This window comes from Nylanderia fulva, unplaced genomic scaffold (genome assembly GCF_048542155.1).
Source record: "Nylanderia fulva isolate GAGA-0341 unplaced genomic scaffold, ASM4854215v1 Scaffold702, whole genome shotgun sequence".
NCBI lineage: Eukaryota > Metazoa > Arthropoda > Insecta > Hymenoptera > Formicidae > Nylanderia > Nylanderia fulva.
The window spans coordinates 49-27,462 of NW_028190811.1; the positions used below are offsets into that span (position 1 = coordinate 49).

Here is a 27,414-nt window from a genome sequence, read left to right on the forward strand (position 1 = left end):
ATATTTTTATTTTTATTAATTTTATTATATTTATATTTTATTATTTATAATTATATTTATTTGTTATATTATATTTTATTAATTTTAATATATTATTATAATTATATTTAATATTATATTATTATTATGTTTAATATATAATATTATCATTCTTTAATTGAATATTTTATTAATTGTATGATTTAATTTAATCTGAATCATATATGCAACTCACCACTTTTGCTGGTATATCGTGCCTCCTGCAAGCACCGTAAGCAGTACCGTAAAGTCCTAAAATTTGTAACGGCTTGTTTATCCTAGACGCAAGACCCGGTATATCAGAAAGCTGACCGAAATTAAAATCTTCGAAACCACCAAGTTTCGTATAGACAGGACGTTCGGCTACGCCTCTACCCGCGAGATTCGTGCCGCCGATATCTAGGGATACCAATTGGGGTAAACCGTTTACTAAATCACATAAAATCTTGTTGGGATTTTCAAACTGTCCATGCTTGTTATTCGATTGCGAGATATCCAAGTGCCTGTAAAAAAAATATTTTACATTAAATCTTTATCATATCTGATGCATACTATTGTACTATTCATATTATACTACTATATTATATTATATTATTATATTATATCATATTATATTATTTTATATTATATTTATATTATATTATACTATTTATGATTATATTACAGCTACCTTACTATACCTTAAATTCTTCAATTGACAGATATTCTCAACAAAGGACTTTGGATCGGTATTGACTTTGACATTATACAAAGTTAAGGACACCAGATTCGGCACCAGATAATAAAATTGGAAGGTTTCGACGTTAAAACTATTCGACAGGTCCAGGTGCGTCAGATTGATCAAGCCCTTTAGAAGGAGGGAATATTCTGCCGCAGGTATTTCTACGTATCCCAATGCCAGACGTCTCAAGTTTGGCGTTTTGAAGACATATCCTCGTTCGTAGTAATCGATGGACGAGTCAGCTGCAAGAAACCAAGTATTGTAAATAACTCAACCAGTGTTTGTTGTTATCTAAATAAAATTATATAGATGATCATCTAGATGAAACTTTAGTGTTATCTTTATATAGATAATAAAAATATGTATTATCTATTATATATCTGCATTTTAGATGAGAGAGAGAACAAAAGTATTACTTTACTAAATTATATAGAATAATTTTCAGATAATTTTAGTTTAGAATCATAGCACATAATAATATGTAAATAGTAGAACTTAAACAGTAAGCAATAAAAATTTATAAATAAAAATATGAATATCTATATATTTTTATATCCTTTTTATAATTTATATATTTTTTTTATCACTGTGTTCACATAAGTAGTCTTAAAAATGATTATCTAGAAAATTATCTAGTTAAATTGCCATATAATTTTATCTTTTATTTAGAAATATATAAAACAAAATCATTTTTATCTAATTTACAGGATGCCCCATAAGAAATTACTAAAACTAATCAGCCATCATTTTTTAATGCATGCAGTTATTGAGAAAACAAAAATTGTGTTGAAAAGAAGAAAGTCTACAGTTTTTAATGGATATAAATGAAATGTTTATATACTAGTTTATTTTATTGATAAAAAGTAATAAAAAAGTGCTAATAATCACATAAAATCACATAAACTAATGATAAATATTTTTAACAGTGCCAGATTTAATAGCAGGTATTAAAAGGATTGTCAATAACATTAAAAATGACATGTTAGAAAAAGTTTTTACGAATTTTTGTAAGAGAACAGAATTTTGTACAAATTCAAATGATGTGCACTTCAAAGATATTTATCATTAGTTTATATATGTGATTATTAGCAGTTTTTTCATTACTTCATTTCAATTTCTTTCCAACACAATTTTTGTTTTCTCAATAACTGCATGCATGCAGTTATTAAAAAATGACAGCTGATTAGTTTCAGCAATTTCCTATGGAATGCTCTGTAAGATGAATTTACATATTTTTCTCATCTTTATCCAGCTACTTTTAAAATCATCTTAGCACAACACTGAACTCAACTAACAATTTTACTCAACAGACATCCTCACCTGCATTCAAATTTGATGGTACAATCGTGGTGATGCGATGAAACGCCAAGCTGTGCAGATTCTCCGAATTGTTATTGATATACTCAATACACTTTTCAGTCAAGTTGTTGCAATCGGTGAGCTCCAGCTCGTAAAGCTTGTGATTGACCACCGTTTCGACAGAAACATCGGTGAGGCTACAGTAGGAGATCTTCACGTGTTTCAGCCTCGTTGCTGTCAAACTCTCGAAAATTGAGAAGAAACAATCGTCGTCCTCGGTCGCCTCGCTGTGCTGGGCGTGCTCAATAATCCTGTCGCATATCTCACTGGGAAAGATTATACCCTTCCGCAGAATCCTACGACCACGTCTGCCCTTGATTGAGACAATATCCAGATTCTCGCAGATCAGCTTGAAGCAGAGGTCGGTGAGACGTTCTGGGCCCACATATTGATCTGTATGAAACAAGTCGTCCAGCTCGGCCATCTCTTCCTCCGCAACCTGGGACCTGAAAGCGAGATTTATTAATATTTTTCCTATTAATCTATTTAATATATTAATTTTTCCTATCATTATTTTTCCTCTCATTTAATATAATAATTTTAATATATTAATATATTAATTAATATAATAATTATTCCTATTAATATATTTAATTTATTAATTTTTCCTACCATTATTTTTCCTATAATATAACATAAATTGATTTTAATATATTAATTTTTCCTATTAATATATATTTTTATCGGATCGGAGGACCGAATCACGCATGAGAGAGATAGCTAGATAAAGGGAGGGAGAAAGAGAAAGAGATAAAGAGAGAGAGGATACCCTTCTCTCCTGTGGTTGCGCAATTTCTCGCCTACCGCCGAGGATGCAGGAATAAACGAGCGTCCGCACGAACTGTCAAAAAGCTGTCAAACAGGCCAGGGGACATCAGCTGGAGGCGCGAGACGTCATGGCGCGTGTCAGAAATGTTGTTGTATACGGACTGACCGCATTTAGCCACCTCTCATCCGCGGTACCAGGCGCCCACCAGGATGTTGTAACGCGTCGTAACGTCGTGTAACTGTCTCGAACGTCACGAGCTGCTCGTAAACAAGTCGAGGAGCTTCCTCGGCGCGACACCCTGAATTAACACGATTCTTCGCAAGATCCTCCGGAAAGTGTAGCCTTCGGCTACAGCTGTTACCACAACACTGTCGCCACCATCGTGTAACTATTACAAACAGTGCTCGCCTTCAGCATATAGGCTCGTTTGACACTATTCTGTCTCTATATTTTCTCCCTTCCTCTAGAGTTTTCTCTCTTCGTGTATTTTATCGTGTGTTATTTAATGTTACGCGTCGTTCTTGGATTTTTTGACGTTTCTGATTTTTCGTTTCCTTGTATTATTTTTTGCGTGCATATGCGCGTTATTTAAAATATAATTTTATCGATTACGAGATAAAGTTTACACATGTAACGCATATGTGAATATATTTAGAGAATGTATAGGAATATCTCTCGTTGTCTAAGGGTGCGTTCCGTTATGCACTGCAAGTACTGGCACTATGACGTCATGCAAGTGTACTGTTGACAGCGTTCCTTTTTAATTTTGTGCACTTTGAAGCTACTGCAAAATAGTAAAACGGAACGCACTACAGTACGCTTTCAGCAGACTTTTAACTAACCTTTTTCGCTAATAATCATCGAGTGAAAAATTGGTGAAATGGATAATACCATTATTGCATTAATTACATATAATTTAATCGAGAATATATATGATTCGAGTGAGTCATCAAGTGAAAGAGATTTGGAAATGGAATTAATAAATGAAATGAGACGACAAATTAAAATACCTAGAATAAAATGTAAAAATTACGTTAAAAATATTGTATCATTGTATTCAGATATGGAATTTAAAAGTTAGTTCCATCGTACACATGGAGGTAGCCATCTTGATTACTGCGAGTGCTTTACCTCGCCGGTTGCAGTAATCGCAACAGGAAATAACGTCAAAATTAATAACGTCATATACTCATGATAATACCACAGATTAATAGACAGATCGCCAAAGGTCTGGATGAAGGAGAGACCAGTATTTCTCACTGATTTCAGCGCCATATTGTAGTAGTGGTCAATGCAGTAACTATTAATACGTTCCCAAGATAAGAGCGTCTCATGCTCATGAACTCGTCCGGCGGCATGTACGAGATTTATCTTTTCGTAGCGTTCGCGTATTTCGGAAAGGACAGAATTTTATGATGTTATAAATAAATAAATAAATAAAATATTAACCTGACCTATTATAATTATTTTTTAATAAATGTTTCATTATTATTATCATCTCAGTCTAAGTCGTTTAATTAATTTTTAGTTTTTTAATAATTAATTTAATTTATTCTAATCATTTTAATATGTGAAAAATACTAATACGTATACGTTTTATAATAAATTAATATATTTCGAGAGTCGAATTATATATTTTTAATAATATAAAAGTGTTCAAAAATTATATTTGACTTTTAATTTTAATTATTTTAGCAAAGAGTTCCGAAATCTCTTACACACATAATAGGGATTTTGTTCATCCATATAATTCGCAATTAAGTATATATGTTAATTATTAATTTTAATAAAATACAAAATTAAAATTAAAGGTCAAATATAATTTTTGAACATAAATATATTTAATTTGTTATAAAACGTATACCCGTGATAGTATTTTTCTCGTACAAAAATAACTAGAATAAATTAAATTACTCATAAAAAAATAAAAAAATAATTAAATAATTTATATTTATATGATAATAATAAAACATTTTATAAAAAAAACAGATTCAATAAATATAAGTATATATATAACATGTACTTATATTTATTGAATCTGTTTTTTAATAAAATGTTTTATAAGCTTAGAAAACTTGACTTCGACGTAACTAGCAAATTTTATTTAATTATTTCACGACGGTTTGACGTAATAAAATGTTTTATTATTATATAAAATATAAGTTTAAATTCTTTAATTAATTTTTAATCTTTTATGATTAATTTAATTTACTCTAATTATTTTTGTACGAGAAAAATACTATCATGGGTATACGTTTTATAATTAATTTAATATATTTGTGTTTAAAAATTATATTTGACCTTTAATTTTAATTTTTATTTTATTAAAATTAATAATTAACATATATACTAAATTGCGAATTATATGGATGAAAAAAATCCCCATTATGTGTGTAAGAGATTTCGGAACTCTTTGCTAAAAAATAATTAAAATTAAAAGTCAAATATAATTTTTAAACACTTTAATATTATTAAGAATATATAATTCGGTTCCCGAAATATATTAATTCATTATAAAACGTGATATTATTTTTCTCACATAAAAATGACTAGAATAAATTAAATTAATTATTAAAAAACTAAAAAGTAATTAAACGACTTAGACTTAGATGATAATAATAATGAAACATTTTATTAAAAAAAGATTCAATAACTAGTAGGTCAAGTTATAATTTTTTATTTATTTATTTATAACATTATGAGCTATTAAGCTCATCATCTCGTTCGCTCTCTGTCTTGCTTTCATTCGGCAAGTCACAAACGATATATGATACTCGTATGTTCCTACTTCAACTCTCGAGAATCTGAAACAAACGAAACTCGTGTCCAATATACAGGGTGTCCGGTAACTAACAGACCAATGATTACAAATGGATTCTTTGGTCAATTTGGGATCGATTTTTCCTCAGCGAAAATGTCGAAAAAGGTCATCATTTTTTACAACTTTCCAATCTTTGTCATTATATATCTTTATAACTAAGCCTTAAATTAAAATTTTATTATAGTAAACTCTACCTGAAATTAACTGAAGAATGTAATTATGTTAGACTTTGAACTCCAAAACGTTTAGTTTTCAAAAAACCTATTTTTTTCAATCGCTTATAACTCGAAAATTATTGACTTCTCTACATTTTTGCTAAGGAAAAATCGTCTCCAAATTGGCCAGAGAATCCGCCCTTAATCATTGGTCCGTTAGTTACCGGACACCCTGTATATATTATATAAAAGTGTATAGCACGTCAGAAGCTTGTGAGCTTACAGCGATAAGTAAAAACAATTGCGTATCTATTTCATTGCGTTTATCTGTTTAAACGCGCGCTTTAATTTTTCCAACGTTTTTGCCTGTTTATATTTTAAAGGTCCTCTCTTCTAAAAATCTTGTTTTAAAGATCCTCTCCGCGAGCAAAATTCGAAAACATAAATTATTTAATATTTTTACTTTATTATTTGTAAATCCTCGGTAATTTCAAAATTTTTCTATTTGAAAATTATTAATTTTCTATTGACAATTAATTTTATCACAGACTTTACTCTTACTCCCATTGCACTTTCGTTTGCGGTTTTCAGTATACGATTTTTTACCGTAGTTACTGAAAATTATTATTGTGAATTATACTTGTGCAGTGATTTGAAGAATTTACAATTTCGTTGAAATTGTTGATTCTTCAAAAAAATTACGAGATTCGCGGAAATTGCGTGCTTTCTTGGCATTTTCCGTTCGCGGCAGGCGGTTTATTTTTGATTGTTGCAAGTGTTTTTTTTTTTTTTTTTAAAATAGATAATAATAATGTGAAATAAATCACGATATTTGACAGATGTGCATATATATAGAAATTGTAATAATAATAATATTATATCATAAAATTGTAAATTGTTTCAATTTTTTATAGACTGCGATAAAAGATTTTACATTTGGATAAGAAACTGCGGTAAGTAAAAATATAAAATTCTTGAAAACGTACCAAAAATATTTGATAACGTAAAAAGGTGAACTTTGAAAAATAAGGAACTTAAAAATTGCACTAATAAATGGGCTATATGTGAGCCGTGCGCGGATGTAAGGTGTGTTATATCGAAATTTAATTAATAGAATTGAGAATTAATCCCAATTTTAAGTCTTACAAATGTCCAAGCTAATTTTTTGTACCTCGTGTACATTTTTGAAAGTTATATCGAAAAATTAAATTTCAATATGCGTCTTACATCTCACATTTCGCATACGGCTCACATATAGCCTATTTATCTCTTATACTTTATTTCAACCCTTATAGAAATTTATTACTAGTAACGCCAATTTATCAATTTATTTCGAGTAATTAATCACTTTTATTTCGAATACTTAAATTACTGTATATTATAGTATTTTAAATACTCGAAATAAGTGATTAATTGGCATAGTGATAAATTTCTACAAGAGAATAAGGAGCCTTTAAATTCTTAATGTAAAAAATTTAAGTAATTTTCTTTAATAAAATTTAATTAAAAAATTTTTGAACACTGTGTTATATCACATTTAAAATCGTGATTATTTCAATAAAAAAACATTTTATGTGTAAAAAATATATTTTTTATATTTAATAAATTTTATATATATATATATATATATATGCATATGTAAAATATTCTCTTTCTCTTTCTCTCTCTCTCTCTCACACACACACACACACACACAACGGGGGCCAAATCTCTCAAATTGGGCTCATGATCAATTAGCCTGGATTCGCACCAGGGGCAAAGTCTGTTGGTAATGTCAAACGAATTTAGCCTGGACTTGCACCAGGGGCAAAGTCTTTTGGTCGAGTCTACGAAATTTAGCACGGACTCGAACCAGGGGCAAAGTCTTTTGGTTCAAGTCTACGAAATTTAGCACGGACTCGAACCAGGGGCAAAGTGTGTCGGTAAGGGGCAAAGTCTATCGCATGAAGATGGCGGTCTCTTCTTTAGGCAGGCCTTTGGCGATCTGTCTATTAATCTGTGATAATACCAGAGAGAAGGATGAGAGTGGCAGAGAGAAGGATGAGAGTGGTCATCCCCTCGATTTAGCTGCAACCGGAATTCAAAGCGCCTCTATGTGCACAAAACGTGCACATTGAACTACGTAGCCATGTGCACGATGCTCCCGAGTGGTAACAGGCTATGTGCACGGTACGTGGTTCGATTCCGTGCTATGTGCACAGATGAGCGCCAGTAACACGTAGCTGTTAAAGGAGATGAGTTCGAGACCTCGCAGGGCCAATTTTTTTTTTTTTTTTTTTTAGTACGACTATATTTGTCAATTTAATGAAATCCTTTTAATTATTGTGGAATAAAGAGATAAAATGCATTTCTCAAGCGTACGCGAGAAAATCGAAATCAAAAATAATGAGTGCCGTATAAATACGTATGGAATAGAGCGTTATATCGAAGAGCGTGTGGCGTAGCGTTAAGGGGCTAGACACGTACCGTCGAGATTAGAGGTTCGATTCTCAAGGAGTGACTTTTTTTTTAATATTTTTTTATTTTAAATAAAATTTTTTTTTACCATAAAATGTAATTTTTACACAAAATAAATGTAAATAACACGATTTATTTACTTATAACACGTATATTACAAAAATGCATTTTTCTTTGCCTCAAAAAGCCGTGAAAAGCCGTCTGTAGAATAGCTGTATGCGATAGGAACTTGTATGATTATCTGTTTAATTAAAAATTATCCGATTTATGTCGTGTTTGGTGTCGTTGAAATCGCAAAAATCTCAATAATCCATTAATATTATTTTTGAATAGATAAAATGCAAAATAAAGGTTTTAGTTTTTCACTTATAAGATGTTTATATTTGTGAATTGCCATGGATGGGGAAGCCTATTGTTCGAGAGTTCGGAACTTTCTTTGATGATAGGTCCTCTCGCTCGCTCTATACTCGCAGTCTCGCTTTCTCTCTCGCACACGACGAGTTGTGAGATGAGCTCGAAAAGATAAGCGGGCCCGAGCGCCCGAGTATCGAGATCAAAGAACGTTCCGAACTCTCGAACAATAGGCTTCCCCATCCATGGCAATTCACAAATATAAACATCTTATAAGTGAAAAACTAAAACCTTTATTTTGCATTTTATCTATTCGAAAATAATATTAATGGATTATTGAGATTTTTGCGATTTCAACGACACCAAACACGACATAAATCGGATAATTTTTAATTAAACAGATAATCATACAAGTTCCTATCGCATACAGCTATTCTACAGACGGCTTTTCACGGCTTTTTGAGGCAAAGAAAAATGCATTTTTGTAATATACGTGTTATAAGTAAATAAATCGTGTTATTTACATTTATTTTGTGTAAAAATTACATTTTATGGTAAAAAAAAATTTTATTTAAAATAAAAAAATATTAAAAAAAAAAGTCACTCCTTGAGAATCGAACCTCTAACCTCGACGGTACGTGTCTAGCCCCTTAACGCTACGCCACACGCTCTTCGATATAACGCTCTATTCCATACGTATTTATACGGCACTCATTATTTTTGATTTCGATTTTCTCGCGTACGCTTGAGAAATGCATTTTATCTCTTTATTCCACAATAATTAAAAGGATTTCATTAAATTGACAAATATAGTCGTACTAAAAAAAAAAAAAAAAAATTGGCCCTGCGAGGTCTCGAACTCATCTCCTTTAACAGCTACGTGTTACTGGCGCTCATCTGTGCACATAGCACGGAATCGAACCACGTACCGTGCACATAGCCTGTTACCACTCGGGAGCATCGTGCACATGGCTACGTAGTTCAATGTGCACGTTTTGTGCACATAGAGGCGCTTTGAATTCCGGTTGCAGCTAAATCGAGGGGATGACCACTCTCATCCTTCTCTCTGAGAGTGGTCATCCCCTCGATTTAGCTGCAACCGGAATTCAAAGCGCCTCTATGTGCACAAAACGTGCACATTGAACTACGTAGCCATGTGCACGATGCTCCCGAGTGGTAACAGGCTATGTGCACGGTACGTGGTTCGATTCCGTGCTATGTGCACAGATGAGCGCCAGTAACACGTAGCTGTTAAAGGAGATGAGTTCGAGACCTCGCAGGGCCAATTTTTTTTTTTTTTTTTTTAGTACGACTATATTTGTCAATTTAATGAAATCCTTTTAATTATTGTGGAATAAAGAGATAAAATGCATTTCTCAAGCGTACGCGAGAAAATCGAAATCAAAAATAATGAGTGCCGTATAAATACGTATGGAATAGAGCGTTATATCGAAGAGCGTGTGGCGTAGCGTTAAGGGGCTAGACACGTACCGTCGAGATTAGAGGTTCGATTCTCAAGGAGTGACTTTTTTTTAATATTTTTTTATTTTAAATAAAATTTTTTTTTACCATAAAATGTAATTTTTACACAAAATAAATGTAAATAACACGATTTATTTACTTATAACACGTATATTACAAAAATGCATTTTTCTTTGCCTCAAAAAGCCGTGAAAAGCCGTCTGTAGAATAGCTGTATGCGATAGGAACTTGTATGATTATCTGTTTAATTAAAAATTATCCGATTTATGTCGTGTTTGGTGTCGTTGAAATCGCAAAAATCTCAATAATCCATTAATATTATTTTTGAATAGATAAAATGCAAAATAAAGGTTTTAGTTTTTCACTTATAAGATGTTTATATTTGTGAATTGCCATGGATGGGGAAGCCTATTGTTCGAGAGTTCGGAACTTTCTTTGATGATAGGTCCTCTCGCTCGCTCTATACTCGCAGTCTCGCTTTCTCTCTCGCACACGACGAGTTGTGAGATGAGCTCGAAAAGATAAGCGGGCCCGAGCGCCCGAGTATCGAGATCAAAGAACGTTCCGAACTCTCGAACAATAGGCTTCCCCATCCATGGCAATTCACAAATATAAACATCTTATAAGTGAAAAACTAAAACCTTTATTTTGCATTTTATCTATTCGAAAATAATATTAATGGATTATTGAGATTTTTGCGATTTCAACGACACCAAACACGACATAAATCGGATAATTTTTAATTAAACAGATAATCATACAAGTTCCTATCGCATACAGCTATTCTACAGACGGCTTTTCACGGCTTTTTGAGGCAAAGAAAAATGCATTTTTGTAATATACGTGTTATAAGTAAATAAATCGTGTTATTTACATTTATTTTGTGTAAAAATTACATTTTATGGAAAAAAAAAATTTTATTTAAAATAAAAAAATATTAAAAAAAAAAGTCACTCCTTGAGAATCGAACCTCTAACCTCGACGGTACGTGTCTAGCCCCTTAACGCTACGCCACACGCTCTTCGATATAACGCTCTATTCCATATGTATTTATACGGCACTCATTATTTTTGATTTCGATTTTCTCGCGTACGCTTGAGAAATGCATTTTATCTCTTTATTCCACAATAATTAAAAGGATTTCATTAAATTGACAAATATAGTCGTACTAAAAAAAAAAAAAAAAAAAAATTGGCCCTGCGAGGTCTCGAACTCATCTCCTTTAACAGCTACGTGTTACTGGCGCTCATCTGTGCACATAGCACGGAATCGAACCACGTACCGTGCACATAGCCTGTTACCACTCGGGAGCATCGTGCACATGGCTACGTAGTTCAATGTGCACGTTTTGTGCACATAGAGGCGCTTTGAATTCCGGTTGCAGCTAAATCGAGGGGATGACCACTCTCATCCTTCTCTCTGATAATACTTTCGCAGTGCACTGCTATCTATATCGGAACGCTATTGGTAGTACTGTCAGTACTTGCAGTGCATAACGGAACGCACCCTAAATAAGGACGATGTTCAATCGAGATTAATCGATTGTATTGAACAAAATCGATTGTTCGCTTTCGATCTATTTTCAAATTTCGATTAGTCTTCTTCTCCGATATTCATTTTGTTACGTTTTAATAAAAATATTTAATAAAATAATAAATTTATTATGTAATATTTAATATGTAAAATTTATTGTTAGTAATACTTTTATTCGAATCAGCTGTTTTTGATAGACGATGCTATACTAAATTTATTTCGCTAACACGTGAACAAATTATATAGTTTTCTATAAATTAATAAAATTTTCTCATTTTTGTCCTACTTTTCTAAGGCGACAAGAATACTTTTACTTCCGTTTTAAATATTAGAAACATTGATTATTTTTTTGCATTCCACTTTCAAATTTGATCTTCTCTGGTATTACTTAATTTTGCACATTTTAATAATAAATAAATTGTTATCTTGTGTAATATTTAAAATTTACTAGTAATAATATAAATTTATTCAAATCAGCTGTTTTTGACGGAACATATTTGTTTTTACACGCTAAACTAAATTTATTTCGCTAAAGTGAACAAATTATTTTTTATAAATTAATAAAATTATCTCCTCATTAGTTTTATATGTTTCTAAGACAACAGAAATGCTTTCACTTCCGGTTTAGATATCATCTAAACGATCGTTATGATCTGAAATTGTTAAACTCAGAAATAAAAGCATTTCTTAAAATTTACAATATGTATAGAAAAAGGGCTGTATATTTTTCTATTTATACAACCATGCGCCATATATTTTTTTATTTAAGTATAGGCGAGTAAATATTTATAATAATAACAATATCAAGTATCTTAAATGCTTATTCTTAAATTAGAAAAATATATAATATTCTCTTTATTATTTTATTCGCTTATTTTATAATAAAATTAACAATTAAGTTTTAAATTTCTATAAAAATAGTGTTATATTATATGTAATATGAATTATTGTTTAGCCTACTGTGGCTTAATTGTACATTAATTATTCACTAATATTCGGTACATAAATCTTTGATTCATCTATAGAATCTTATTATCATAAATCAGCTGTTTCTTTCTCTCTTTTTTTGTAAACTGAAATTCCCTATTTTGAGCTTTTCTTTTATTAAATTAATATTACATTATTATTTGTTGGAATATCAATTAGATATTGCATAGACATTTTTGGTTGTGTCTAGAATTTTTTTCCAACAATTAATTAATAGAGCAACATTTCCATTTCAGCCCAATTATATATATATACATATCATTAAAATAACAATAAAAACTAAAAGAAATCTTCATAGTAAAGTTAATGTTTTGAGATCACAATATAGATAATCAATATTAGAAAGAGATTGTAAAATAGCAAAGAAATAATTTCAGAATAGAGAGATTCTCCTGTACAATTTCTACTGAAATTCATTACAATAAATATCATTGGTGCCAAAAACTTAATTATCGTACGAATCCATTAAAAGATTACCATCTTTGTCTTTCAATCGTTTTCTTCCATTGGAATAACGTGTTTCTTGAGTACCATCCGTGTAAACTAACTTTACAGTACCATCGGGGTACTCTCGTCTCTGAAATTAATTTTTTTATTATATATATGCGACATTAATTGAAAAACGTAACTATATGATTAAATAAAAAAAAGTGAAATGTATATTTTACAAATAAATCAAAATAATATATTTTGATTAAAATATTACATTTCAATTAAATAATAAAATAGAATAGTTTAATAAAACCAAGTATATTTTAATTTAATAAAATAGTATACTTTAATTATAATAAAAGTTGAAATAAAATTAGTTACTCTTACCTTATGCTCCTTCGTATGAATTTCTCTCTGACCATTCGGTAAAGTCAGAATTTTGTCGCCGTTAATAAAAGTTTCCGCTATCGTTCCATCTGGCAGGGACCATTTTTCTGTACCATCCGCTTGTGCTATTCGTACAGCTCCGTCTGGGAATGAAACTTCAATGGTACCATCTGATGCACGCTTCTCCACTTGACCGCTGTAAATATATATATATATATATATATTTTATAAATATTCATATGACTATATAATCATATATATATATATAATATTCATATGACTATATAATCATATATATATAATATTCATATATTCATATATAAATATTTATTTTAATTAATAATTTTTAACTACCTTTAACTATATATTTTTTTATGTTAATACCCATATATGTGTGATATTTAATATTTACATTTATTTATATTTATTATATTTAATATTAATATTAAATATAATATAATAAATATTAATAAATGTAAATTTATATATATATATATATATTAATCATATAAATATTTTTATATATTTTTTTATATTATATGTATATACATATACATATGTATATGGATATTTATATGAAAAATATATATATTTTTTATTCATCATGCATATTGATTATTTCAGTATAAAAATAAAAAAAGCGAAAAATCTGAAGAATGAATAAGAACACAAATAAAAACATACTCTGGAAACTCTAAAATCTCCAACCCATCCGGAGTCGTCGTATGCCAAGTCTTAGTCGTAGCGTAGAAATATTTTACTCTCCCATCCTTGTCTGTCTCGCGAACGTCTCCATTATAATAAATCATCTTCGTGATTTCTCGATCCGGAAAGACTTTCTTCACATTACCGTTCGGATACCAGTACTCGACACGTCCGTCCGTATATTGTATCTGTTTTACGATATCCTTATTAATAGTATTCGCTTCGCTGATCCGATGATGACGAAGAGAGGAGGGACTCTTCTCTATTCTATTCTGCATCTTTACATCGTCTTTTATTTTTGACTCATCATTCACATCTCGCGTGACGTGACTCTGATTTGGATTCTCCACCAGATTTGACGTCGCGTCCTTCAGCAAATTTTCATACAAATACTGCTTCTTCTTCGCGACGCTTTCGTCCGCAAATTTTATTGTTTTATTGCATTTTGGCTGGAAACCAACCCCAACTTGTTTAGACTCTACCTTCTTATTATCTACAGATATTTTATCCACTTGTTCTGAATCATCGTTTAAATAAACTGTTTTTACAATCGATTCCACCGACTTGTCCCTATCTTTAGCCTCATCTTTATCTTCGGGAGCAGAAGAATCTGAAGACAGATCTCGAGAAGGCATCATCATCTTCGCCGGAGGCTCTCTGGAGGACGGAGGTGCGGCGACACGTCTATTAATTTGATTGATAGCCCTGGTAATCATTTGTCCACTCTTCCTGGTATTCATGACGTTTGTCCTCTTGACATTCCGCAGGGTCGTGATCTCTTCCTTCAGCTTCGAAACTTCCGCCCTCAGTACGCGAAATTCGCTCTTGTACCTAGAGTTTAAATCATATTATTTATTTCATTGGATAAATTTGTCATAAATTTATAGCGAATCGCTGTTATATTTCTGTTTATTTTAGTTTTATATATTTTATGTATATTTATATATAATAATAATTTTATATATTTTCTGTATATTTATATATAATAATAATTTTATATATTTTATGTATATTTATATATAATAATAATTTTATATAATTTATGCATATTTATATATAATAATTTTAAATTTAATAAAGATTAAAATTAGATATTTAAAGACAAGGCTCGTGTAATATTATAAAAATAAGATTTAGAAAGACAGGGCCAACTATAACGAGCATATTAAATTAGTTAGAGATGTAATGTCAACACATAATTACTTTATTTGTTAGTATATACAATGATAATAATTTTATACAATTTTTATATAATAATGTATAATAATTTTATGTATGTATATATATAGTCAGCAAATGGACGTCATTTTGATGTCTAATAACGTCATAAACGTCAAAATGACGTCATTAGACATCAAAATGACGTCCATTTGCTACTTGGGACTATATATAACACTCTTGTACCTGGATTCTGCGGCGTTCCACCTGCTCTCCCGGACCCCCAGGTCCTCCCTCAACCTTTCCAACTGCTCCTGCAGGTCCTGCGCCTTCTGCCTCTCCGTCTTGCTCTGCCTCGCCTTCTCCTGGGCGTCGCGAACTCGATTCTCCATCGCTATCCTCTCGCGGGCCAGTCTTTTCTTCTCCTCCTCCAACCGGTTCTCCACTCTCCTTCGATTTTCCTCGAAGTTCCTCTCCTTTTCCAAGTACTCCTTACGTAGGCTCGTCTGTTCGTTCTGCAGGCTTCGCCGCTGAAGTAGCAAGGCCGCGCTCTCCTTCCGAAATATGTCGATCTCCCTCTCGAGTTCCAGCAGACGGCTTTTCAGGAGTTCCGACTCGAAGCTTCTGGCGCCATTCGTCCGGTTTATTCGGTCCTCGGGTGGAAAGGAATCATGATCTTCCGCGTTCGATCGTATCTTCAATATCTTCTCCATTAATAGCTTCTTTTCCGGCTCGCTTTTCAGGATGTACTTTTTCCTCTGAACGTCCGACGATGATGAGGATGATGATGACAAGACGGATCGCTGCTCCTCTTCGTCAGACGTTTCGATGATTTCTTCCATCATCGCGCAATCATTATCATCTTCGTATATATCCTTTTCTTCTTCTTCATCAGCCTCTGTTAAGCGATAATGTGCATTCTCCTGCAAGAACAACTGCCTGGAAACGTCGGCCGCTTCTTTGTCGCTCGTGACTTTCAGGGAAGATGTCTGTTTCCCATAATTCAACGGCACGAGTCTCTCTTCAACATCGGAGGACTCTGACGTTTCAACGGAATGATTCCAGTTTTGTTGCTCGAGGGAATCTCTCAGAGGAGATTTATCTGCCGCATCAGTTAAATCTATAGTTCTGTATTCATTGTATTCTGAGAATCTGACGCAATGGTTCGCATCCGAGGATTCACCATCGCGTGCTGAATCATTCCTCTTGGAGATGTCTGCCTCTTCATCGCTGTCTGATGATGACGCTGCAATAACATCTAGATCATGAGCCTTCGCACCATCAGTGTTAAGTTTCCTCTCTTGCATATCACTGACAGATTCTGTATTCAAATAAGGATCAGTGGTGGAATTAATACAAGACTGTTTTTGACTCCAAAACTGTTTGAACTGATGCTGTGCCCTGGATTTTAAATTTTCCACGTGCGCAGATCGCTGAGGTGTCGATTCCTGTTCGATCGTATCGTTTTGCCCTCTTGCATTTGTCAAGAGTGCTTCGCTGTCTTTAGAATTCAATCCCTTCTTTATCTTGAACGGCGTGGACTGCTGCAAAAATGCCAGTACCGTGCTGGATGTCGAACAGAAGCTGGAATTTTTCGCTTTCTCCTCCATGAGCTCGAATATTCTCATCTCCTCCATTTCTCTGTCCATCTTCGAATCGGAATCCGATGCATTCATCTCCTGCACGTATCTTGTTTGCTTGGAAGCAACGTAAGCAGTTTGTTTACTTGAAGTGATGATTTTGTTTCTAGGTAATGGAACACTTTTTAGACTCAACTGTCGCTTTTCACCTGCAACGAAATTATTTGGAGATCTCGAGGCCATATCTTTGTGCACGGTAGACTTTCTGCATTTATCACTTTTATTGATGCAGTGTTTAGGAGTAAAAGACATGCTGTGCTTCCTCATAGTTGTTGATTGCTTCGTATCTTGAGAGATTTTGAATCTCGAAAGTCCTTGGCCTTTCTTGAGGAACGGTTTCTTTGGTTTAGTCTTTGCATCGTTGTGCACATTTAACATAGCTTCTGATTCTCTCTTCAATCTCTCTTCCAGGAGTGTGTGAAAGTCCTTTTTAGGCGAGGGAAGAGGAATATCGTCAATTGCGATACATTTATTCGAAACTGCATTGTCCAACGATAGCGGCTTTATTCCTTCTATTAATAAATTCGCATCCAGTTCTTTGTCTGGCGATAATATACTGGAATTATAACGTTTAATCGAATCTCTATTTTTATCCATGATTGCGGAACGATCCGAATCTTCAGATTCTTCCTCCTTACAATTTTCATACAATGTATCAGCATTTTGAGTTGATGCTTCTTTGTCAATCACTTCCAATGCATTATCCAAATTCTTCATATCGCAATGGGAACCTAAAACTTCGTCAAATATTTCTGTCTTTGTCCCATGCATAACATTTTCTGTATTATCAATGATGTCATTGAGATCATGTATCGTCAAACCAAGTGCTTTGCAAATACGATTCTGCTCATTGCTTAAAACCTCTCTCTGCATCTGTTGTTGTTTTAACAACCTTTCCTGTTGTTCTATTTGCCATTGCCTTAACTTTTCTAATCGTTCAGCTATAGAAGCTTCTATATCCATGGCTCAATATACCTGAAATTATTAAAACAATCAATTTTTAATTTTAAAATCAGTTTTATTCTAAAAAATAATAATCTGTATGTATATATATATATATAATATCTAAATATAAGTTACATCTACAAAAGCATTACATGTAATTAAAATCTGAAAATATGAAGAAAAATTTAAGTTTTTATAAAAACAATTTCTTAATATATAAAATAAGAATAAAAAACTTACTTAAGAAAAGGATACAATGCTTTTTTGTGAAGGCATTAAGTAATGCAATATTAATTATTAATGTTAATTTAGCACTGTATAAATAAGTCTTCAAAATTAAATGAGATAAAATGCATTTAGACTGTAGATAAATCCAAAGTGCAAACAATCTGAAATAAAATAGTATATATATATATATATATATATATATATATACTATTTTATTTCAGATTGTTTGCACTTTGGATTTATCTACAGTCTAAATGCATTTTATCTCATTTAATTATTAATGTTAATTTAGCACTGTATAAATAAGTCTTCAAAATTAAATGAGATAAAATGCATTTAGACTGTAGATAAATCCAAAGTGCAAACAATCTGAAATAAAATAGTATATATATATATATATATATATATATATATATATATATATACTATTTTATTTCAGATTGTTTGCACTTTGGATTTATCTACAGTCTAAATGCATTTTATCTCATTTAATTTTGAAGACTTATTTATACAGTGCTAAATTAACATTAATAATTAATATTGCATTACTTAATGCCTTCACAAAAAAGCATTGTATCCTTTTCTTAAGTAAGTTTTTTATTTGTATATATATATATATATATATATATATATATATATATATACATTTATAAAATACTGTTGTCTTGAATCATTTTAAAAGGAAGATAAAATTATAAATGTTATTTGTAAATTATATATATATATATATATAATTTACAAATAACATTTATAATTTTATCTTCCTTTTAAAATGATTCAAGACAACAGTATTTTATAAATGTATATCCTGTATTTATATACAGTTATGTGCAAAATAATAGCCCATTGAAAAAATGAGGGAAATTTGTATGTTTTCTCTACCATGTTTAACTGTCTTGACTGTATGTATATCTGTATGTATATTATAGGATTGAATTCTGACTTTTGTAGTCTTTGAACAAACAGATGAAACCAGGTAATTCTTTAATAATCACTTTTCGATGGGTGAGGAAAAATACAAATTCATTTTTTCAACTGATGCTATTATTTTGCACATAACTGTATATATATTAATATATATAAATATGTACAGGGTGTCTCATAGGAAATTGCTGAAACTAATCAGCTATTATTTTTTAATGCATGCAGTTATTAAGAAAACAAAAATTGTTGGAAAGAGGAAAGTGTGCAGTTTTTAATGGATATAAATAAAATGTTTGTATACCAATTTATTTTATTGATAAAAAGTAATAAAAAAAGTTCTAATAATCACATAAAATTACATAAACTAATGATAAATATTTTCAACAGTGTCAGATTTAATAGTAACTATTAAAAGGATCATTAATAACATTAAAAATGACATTAGAAAGTTTTTACGAATTTTCGTAAAAGAAAATTTTGTACAAATTTAAATGGTGCGCACTTCAAAAATATTTATCATTAGTTTACATATGTGATTATTAGCACTTTTTCAATAAAATAAACTGATATACAAACATTTTATTTATATCCGTTAAAAACTGTAGACTTTCCTCTTTCCAGCACAATTTTTGTTTTCTCAATAACTGTATGCATTAAAAAATGACAGCTGATTAGTTTCAACAATTTCCTATGGGACACCCTGTATATATAAATATGTATATATAAGTATATGTATATATAAATAAATAAATATGTTTTATAAATATATATACCTTCATAATACAAAAACAATTTTAAGTCATAAATTCATAAATATATTAGATGCTTCATTGTTCACTCCAGTAAAATGCAACAAATATTTGTTCCTTCACTCTTTTTCGTTTATAAGAAAAAGAAATACACGATTTTACAAAATCATGATTGTTGATAAACATATTTTCAAAGAAGCATGCACATCAAACCAGTTATGGCGGGACGTCGCAGACGCCATCTTTGTTATTGCTTGAAATACCAACTTCATAATCATTTTTAAGTCCAATTTTTATGAATACCAACATTCAAATGGATTGGTTATTCGCTAGGAAATTCGAGAAAGACCCTAAATTTTTATATAGAAAATCCTAAAAATTGCCTGTTTTGTTAGAAATTAGCTTATACAGCATTTATATACATACAGAGAGAAAGATGAGAGCGGCCAGCCCGGCGTTTTGGCTGTTACCGTTTTTACGGGACTGCTTGAAGCGCCCCTCGCACCCGTTTTTAATATCGGAACTAACTGCACACCCATTTTCTGGCAGGGTCGATAAAGTTTGTATTTGGTGCGAGTCCGTGCTACGCCCATAATTTTCGTGTTAACACAGTATCACCACAGATTAATAGACAGATCGCCAAAGGCCTGCCTAAAGAAGAGACCGCCATCTTCGTGCGATAGACTTTGCCCCTTACCGACACACTTTGCCCCTGGTTCTGGTTCGAGTCCGTGCTAAATTCGTAGACTTGAACCAAAAGACTTTGCCCCTGGTTCGAGTCCGTGCTAAATTTCGTAGACTCGACCAAAAGACTTTGCCCCTGGTGCAAGTTCAGGCTAAATTCGTTTGACATTACCAACAGACTTTGCCCCTGGTGCGAATCCAGGCTAATTGATCATGAGACCAATTTGAGAGATTTGGCCCCCGTTGTGTGTGTGTGTGTGTGTGTGTGTGTGTGTGTGTGTGAGAGAGAGAGAGAGAGAGAGAGAGAGCGAATATTTTACATATATGCATATATATATAAAATTTATTAAATATAAAAAATATATTTTTTACACATAAAATGTTTTTTTATTGAAATAATCACGATTTTAAATGTGATATAACACAGTGTTCAAAAATTTTTTAATTAAATTTTTTAATTAAATTTTATTAAAGAAAATTACTTGAAATTTTTTACATTAAGAATTTAAAGGTTATTCTCTTGTAGAAATTTATCACTACGCCAATTAATCACTTATTTTGAGTATTTAAAATACTATAATATACAGTAATTTAAGTATTCGAAATAAAAGTGATTAATTACTCGAAATAAGTGATAAATTGGCGTTACTAGTAATAAATTTCTATAAGGGTTGAAATAAAGTATAAGAGATAAATAGGCTATATGTGAGCCGTATGCGAAATGTGAGATGTAAGACGCATATTGAAATTTAATTTTTCGATATAACTTTCAAAAATGTACACGAGGTACAAAAAATTAGCTTGGACATTTGTAAGACTTAAAATTGGGATTAATTCTCAATTCTATTAATTAAATTTCGATATAACACACCTTACATCCGCGCACGGCTCACATATATATAGCCCATTTATTAGTGCAATTTTTAAGTTCCTTATTTTTCAAAGTTCACCTTTTTACGTTATCAAATATTTTTACGTTTTCAAGAATTTTATATTTTTACTTACCGCAGTTTTCTTATCCAAATGTAAAATCTTTTATCGCAGTCTATAAAAAATTGAAACAATTTACAATTTTATGATATAATATTATTATTATTACAATTTCTATATATATGCACATCTGTCAAATATCGTGATTTATTTCACATTATTATTATCTATTTTAATAAAAAAAAACAAAAACACTTGCAACAATAAAAAATAAACCGCCTGCCGCGAACGGAAAATGCCAAGAAAGCACGCAATTTCCGCGAATCTCGTAATTTTTTTGAAAAATCAACAATTTCAACGAAATTGTAAATTCTTCAAATCACTGCACAAGTATAATTCACAATAATAATTTTCAGTAACTACGATAAAAAATCGTATACTGAAAACCGCAAACGAAAGTGCAATGGGAGTAAGAGTAAAGTCTGTGATAAAATTAATTGGCAATAGAAAATTAATAATTTTTAAATAGAAAAATTTTGAAATTACCGAGGATTTACAAATAATAAAGTAAAAATATTAAATATAATTTATGTTTTCGAATTTTGCTCGCGGAGAGGATCTTTAAAACAAGATTTTTAGAAGAGAGGACCTTTAAAATATAAACAGGCAAAAACGTTGGAAAAATTAAAGCGCGCGTTTAAACAGATAAACGCAATGAAATAAATACGCAATTGTTTTTACTTATCGCTGTAAGCTCACAAGCTTCTGACGTGCTATACACTTTTATATAATATATACAAGGTGTCCGGTAACTAACGGACCAATGATTAAGGGCGGATTCTCTGGCCAATTTGGAGACGATTTTTCCTTAGCAAAAATGTTGAGAAGTCAATAATTTTCGAGTTATAAGCGATTAAAAAAAATAGGTTTTTTGAAAACTAAACGTTTTGGAGTTAAAAGTCTAACATAATTACATTCTTCAGTTAATTTCAGGTAGAGTTTACTATAATAAAATTTTAATTTAAGGCTTAGTTATAAAGATACATAATGACAAAGATTGGAAAGTTGTAAAAAATGATGACATGACCTTTTTCGACATTTTCGCTGAGGAAAAATCGTTCCCAAATTGACCAAAGAATCCATTTGTAATCATTGGTCTGTTAGTTACCGGACACCCTGTATATTGGACACGAGTTTCGTTTGTTTCAGATTCTCGAGAGTTGAAGTAGGAACATACGAGTATCATATATCGTTTGTGACTTGCCGAATGAAAGCAAGACAGAGAGCGAACGAGATGATGAGCTTAATAGCTCATAATGTTATAAATAAATAAATAAAAAATTATAACCTGACCTACTAGTTATTGAATCTTTTTTTAATAAAATGTTTCATTATTATTATCATCTAAGTCTAAGTCGTTTAATTACTTTTTAGTTTTTTAATAATTAATTTAATTTATTCTAGTCATTTTTATATGAGAAAAATAATATCACGTATACGTTTTATAATGAATTAATATATTTCGGGAATCGAATTATATATTCTTAATAATATAAAAGTGTTCAAAAAATTTTAATTATTTTATAGCAAAGAGTTCCGAAATCTCTTACACACATAATGGGGATTTTTTTCATCCATATAATTCGCAATTAAGTATATATGTTAATTATTAATTTTAATAAAATAAAAATTAAAATTAAAGGTCAAATATAATTTTTAAACACAAATATATTAAATTAATTATAAAACGTATACCCATGATAGTATTTTTCTCGTACAAAAATAATTAGAGTAAATTAAATTAATCATAAAAGATTAAAAATTAATTAAAGAATTTAAACTTATATTTTATATAATAATAATAAAACATTTTATTACGTCAAACCGTCGTGAAATAATTAAATAAAATTTGCTAGTTACGTCAAAGTCAAGTTTTCTAAGCTTATAAAACATTTTATTAAAAAACAGATTCAATAAATATAAGTACATGTTATATATATACTTATATTTATTGAATCTGTTTTTTTATAAAATGTTTTATTATTATCATATATAATATAAATTATTTTTATGAGTAATTTAATTTGTTCTAGTTATTTTTGTACGAGAAAAATACTATCACGCGGGTATACGTTTTATAACGAATTAAATATATTTATGTTCAAAAATTATATTTGACCTTTAATTTTAATTTTGTATTTTATTAAAATTAATATTTAACATATATACTTAATTGCGAATTATATGGATGAACAAAATCTCTATTATGTGTGTAAGAGATTTCGGAACTCTTTGCTAAAATAATTAAAATTAAAAGTCAAATATAATTTTTGAACACTTTTATATTATTAAAAATATATAATTCGACTCTCGAAATATATTAATTCATTATAAAACGTATACGTATTAGTATTTTTCACATATTAAAATGATTAGAATAAATTAAATTAATTATTAAAAAACTAAAAATTAATTAAACGACTTAGACTTAGATGATAATAATAATGAAACATTTATTAAAAAATAATTATAATAGGTCAGGTTAATATTTTATTTATTTATTTATTTAAAATTCTGTCCTTTCCGAAATACGCGAACGCTACGAAAAGATAAATCTCGTACATGCCGCCGGACGAGTTCATGAGCATGAGACGCTCTTATCTTGGGAACGTATTAATAGTTACTGCATTGACTACTACTACGATATGGCGCTGAAATCAGTGAGAAATGCTGGTCTCTCCTTCATCCAGACCTTTGGCGATCTGTCTATTAATCTGTGGTATCACGTATTCATTCTGTATATGTGCGATCTTTTCTCTTATTTTATATATATATATATATATATATATATATTATTTATATAATTTTGTCTTTATATAAGTTTGTCTCCCCCCTACCCTCCTCCATTCTTCCAACCTAGCTCTCTCTCAATGGTCTCTGTGTCCTGCAACTACTAAATCTTATTTTAATTATAAATCAACGAACGATTAATTGTTCGACCACCCTGGCGTTTGGAAATGTACCTTTTTCATATATATCAGGGACGCGGTAGACGCTCCTCGCCTAGTTATATCTTCATTCGTCACCTTAAAACTAACAATCTTACAAAAAACACAAAAAATTCGAACGATTCGAATATATCAGGAGACGCGGTGGGCTCTCGCTAATTTATTTTTTTCGTAAAATTAAAAATACAATCTACAAAAAAAAAAAAAAAAAAAATATGAAAGATATCGAAAAGATACAAAAATATCGAAACAATAGCGAAAATTACCGTAGGACGTACGGTACCTTTACCGGGACGTAACACATTTTCGTAACCTTAAAAAAAAATTTTGAAAATTTCTAAACGGAAACAAATTTTAAAGATGACCTATAAACGAAAGCGCGATTTTTTTCCGAGTAAAATGAGACCTTAAGGAACTTGATAGCTCTATTGGTTGCGGAGAGATGAATTTTTCAAGTTTATTTTTTGGTCGAAAAGGTGTCACTTTTTTTAAGAAACTAACGGCCCGGTCCGTACTTGTCCCGCTCACCCATCCCGAAAAATGATTCTGTCCGAAGCCTTTCCCTTTATCCGCGGCACCAACCATTTTTCCTCGCTGCTTAACCTTTTAACAAAAAAAAAACCCGCCCCCCCCCCCCCCCTTCCCCCCCCCCCCCCCTTTTTCCCCCCTTTTTTTTTTTCGCTCTCCCCCTTCCCCTTTCCCCCCACGCTTTTTCTCGTTTTGGTCTCTTTCCCCCTTCCCCTTCCCCCCCGTTCTTCGTTTCCCCTCCGCTCCCCTCCGCTCTCTCCCCTTCTATCGTCCCCTCCCCCGCCCCCTCCCCCCTTACCCCTTTCTCCCCCGCTCCCTTTTGGGTTCCTTCTCTTCCATTTCTTCCCCCGGGTTTTTTTTCGCTTTCTCCCCCCGCTTTTTTTTCTCGCTCTTCTCGTTTCCCCCGTCTCATCCCTTTTTGAAATCGTCTCCCCCTCGCTCTCTCTTTTGGGCCCCCCCTCTCGCCTGTCTCCCCCCGTCCCTTTTTCTCTCGGGCCGTCTCTCTCGCGTTTTCCCCTCTCCCCCCCGTCTTCTTTCCCCCGCTCTCTTTTCCGGTTTTTTTTTTTTTTCGCCTCCCCCCCCTTTCCCCGCTTTTTCGTTTTTTGTTTTTTTTTTTAGTTTCCCCTCCCCCGGGTTCTTTCTCCGCCCCCTCCTTTTTCCTTTTTTTCGCCCTCTCCGCTCTTTTCTCGCGCCCCCCTGGGGGCCCTTTTATGGGGAACCCCCCCCCTTTTTAATAGTCTTCTCTCACCCTCCCCCTCTGGGTTTTTTTTTTGCTTTTTTTTCGTTTTTTTCTCGCCTTTCTCGTTTCTCTCCCGGACCCCCTTCTCGCTTTTTTTTCGCCCCCTTCTCTCGCTTCCCCGCTTTTTATCCCCTCTCTCTTCCCTTTTTTTCCTCTCCCCCTTTTTTGCTGCCCTCTGCTCCCTCGGCTCTCTCCCCGCCCCTCTCCCCCCGCTTTTTCCCTCTGGGTTACCCCCCCCGCCCTTCTCTTCCGCTCTCTCCCCCCGGTTTTTTTTCGCTCCTCTTCGCTTTTAACGCGGGTTTTTTTGGGTTTCTCTGGGTTCTCCCCCCGCTCTCTCTTCGTTTCTTTCGCTCTCTCCCCCGCTCTCTCTCGCGCTCTCTCGGCCCTCCGTTCCCCTTCGTCTTTCTTTTCACTCTCCCCTCTTTTTTTTTTTCGCTTTTTTTTTCGTGTTTTCCGCCTTCTTTTCGTTTTTTCCCCCCCGCTCTCTATCCCTTTTTTTTCGCTCCCCCCTCGCCTTTTTCCGCTTTGTATCGCTCTCTCCCCTCTTCTCGCCCTCTTCCCCCTTTTTTTGTTCTCCCCCGCTCCCCCCTTGCTCTCTCCCGGCCTCTCTCCCCCGCGTTCCCCTTCGCTCCTCTGTCTTCTCTCGCTCTCCCCCCGGTTTTTTTTTTGTCTCCCCTGGGTTTTTAAAAGCTGTTTCTCGCTTTTTTTCGCCTCCCCCTTTTCCCCCCCCCTCCCGTTTTGTATCGCTCTCTCCCATCTCTCGCCCCTCCCCCCCCCGCTGTTTTTCCCCGCTCCCTTTTGCTTCTGCCGCCTCCTCGGGGTTCCCTCCCCGCTCCTCTGGGTCTTCTCCCCTTTTCCTCTCGTTTTTTTTTCGCTCCCCTCCCGTTTTTTCCACGCGGGGTTTTCCCCCCGCCTTTCCGTTCCTCCCGTTTCCCCCTCGCTCTCTCCCCCCGGCCCCTCCCCTTCCCCGCCCTCCCCTTCCGCTCCCCTCCCCCCCCGTCCTCTTTCCCCCTTTTTTTTCCCTTCCCCCTATTTTTCCCCCCCCCAACCCCCTCCCCCCGCGTTTAATCCCCCGGCCTTCCCCCTTCCCCCGCTTTCCCCCCCCGGTTTTTTCTCCCCCTTCTCCCCCGTCCCCCCCTCCCGCTCGCCCTCCCCCGTTTCTCCCCCCGGCTTCTCTCCCCGCTCCTTTCCCTCTCTTTTTCGCTTTCCCCCCCGGGCTCCCCCGATCGGGTTTTTTCCCCTCGCTCTCAAATTCCCCTTTTTCCCTCGCTTTCTCTTCGCCTCCCCCCCGCTCTCCCCCCCTCTTTTAGCCTTTTTCTCGCCCCTTTCTGGGTTTTTTTCCGTTTAAACCTCCGTCCCCTGGGGCTTTTTTTTGCTCTTCTCGCGTTTTTTTTCGCTCTCCCCCCGGGGGGTTTTTGCTCGCGTTTTTTCCCCCCGTTTTTCCCCCCTCCCGCTCTCTCTGCCGTTCCCCTCCCCCGTTCTCCCCCCCCGCTTCTCGGTTTTCCCCCCCCGCTTTTATCCCCGCTCCTCTCTCGCTTTTTTCCCCCCGTTTCTTCCCCGGCCCTCTCTCGCGTTCTCTTTTTATCTCTTTCTTTTTTTCCCCCGATTCCTTTCCCCTCGGTTTTTCCGTCTTTTTTTGCTTTTTCTCCCCCCCGGGTTTTTCTCCCCTTCTTTTTTTTTTTTCTCCCCCGGCCTTCCCTTTTC

At 33.1% G+C, this 27,414-nt stretch overlaps 2 protein-coding genes across 4 annotated transcripts; both read right to left on the reverse strand.

The window, feature by feature from the left end:
* Positions 1-214: 214 nt before the first annotated feature.
* On the reverse strand, positions 215-3,551 carry LOC146720343 (protein zer-1 homolog; the record flags this gene model as incomplete). Its single annotated transcript, XM_085488734.1, has 4 exons — positions 2,903-3,551; positions 2,060-2,544; positions 699-981; positions 215-521 (listed from the first exon to the last, which is right to left on the reverse strand). Coding segments are annotated over exons 1-4 (1,146 nt in total), but the record flags the coding sequence as incomplete, so codon positions are not given.
* An 8,964-nt stretch (positions 3,552-12,515) lies between these two features.
* LOC114942562 (uncharacterized) lies at positions 12,516-20,486 on the reverse strand. 3 transcript variants are annotated; one of them, XM_029317952.2, is made up of 5 exons: positions 20,248-20,486; positions 15,582-17,950; positions 14,157-15,008; positions 13,473-13,668; positions 12,516-13,230 (listed from the first exon to the last, which is right to left on the reverse strand). In XM_029317952.2, the coding sequence occupies exons 2-5, from the start codon at positions 17,936-17,938 to the stop codon at positions 13,099-13,101; spliced, it is 3,537 nt and encodes a 1,178-aa protein (XP_029173785.1). In that variant the 5' UTR covers positions 17,939-17,950; positions 20,248-20,486; the 3' UTR covers positions 12,516-13,098. The 3 variants fall into 3 exon arrangements, with proteins under 3 accessions (XP_029173785.1, XP_029173784.1, XP_029173783.1); XM_029317951.2 differs by lacking the exon at positions 20,248-20,486 and adding an exon at positions 19,846-20,208; XM_029317950.2 differs by lacking the exon at positions 20,248-20,486 and adding an exon at positions 18,161-18,305.
* Positions 20,487-27,414: the final 6,928 nt, after the last annotated feature.

Coding starts and splice junctions, on each gene's coding strand:
- LOC114942562 (XM_029317952.2), bottom strand. CDS start 17,938: ATGGATATAGAAGCTTCTATAGCTGAACGATTAGAAAAGTTAAGGCAA. Junction 15,009..15,581: donor TGGAACGCCGCAGAATCCAG/GTACAAGAGTGT, acceptor TTTAAACTCTAG/GTACAAGAGCGAATTTCGCG. Junction 13,231..13,472: donor TTCATACGAAGGAGCATAAG/GTAAGAGTAACT, acceptor AATTAATTTCAG/AGACGAGAGTACCCCGATGG.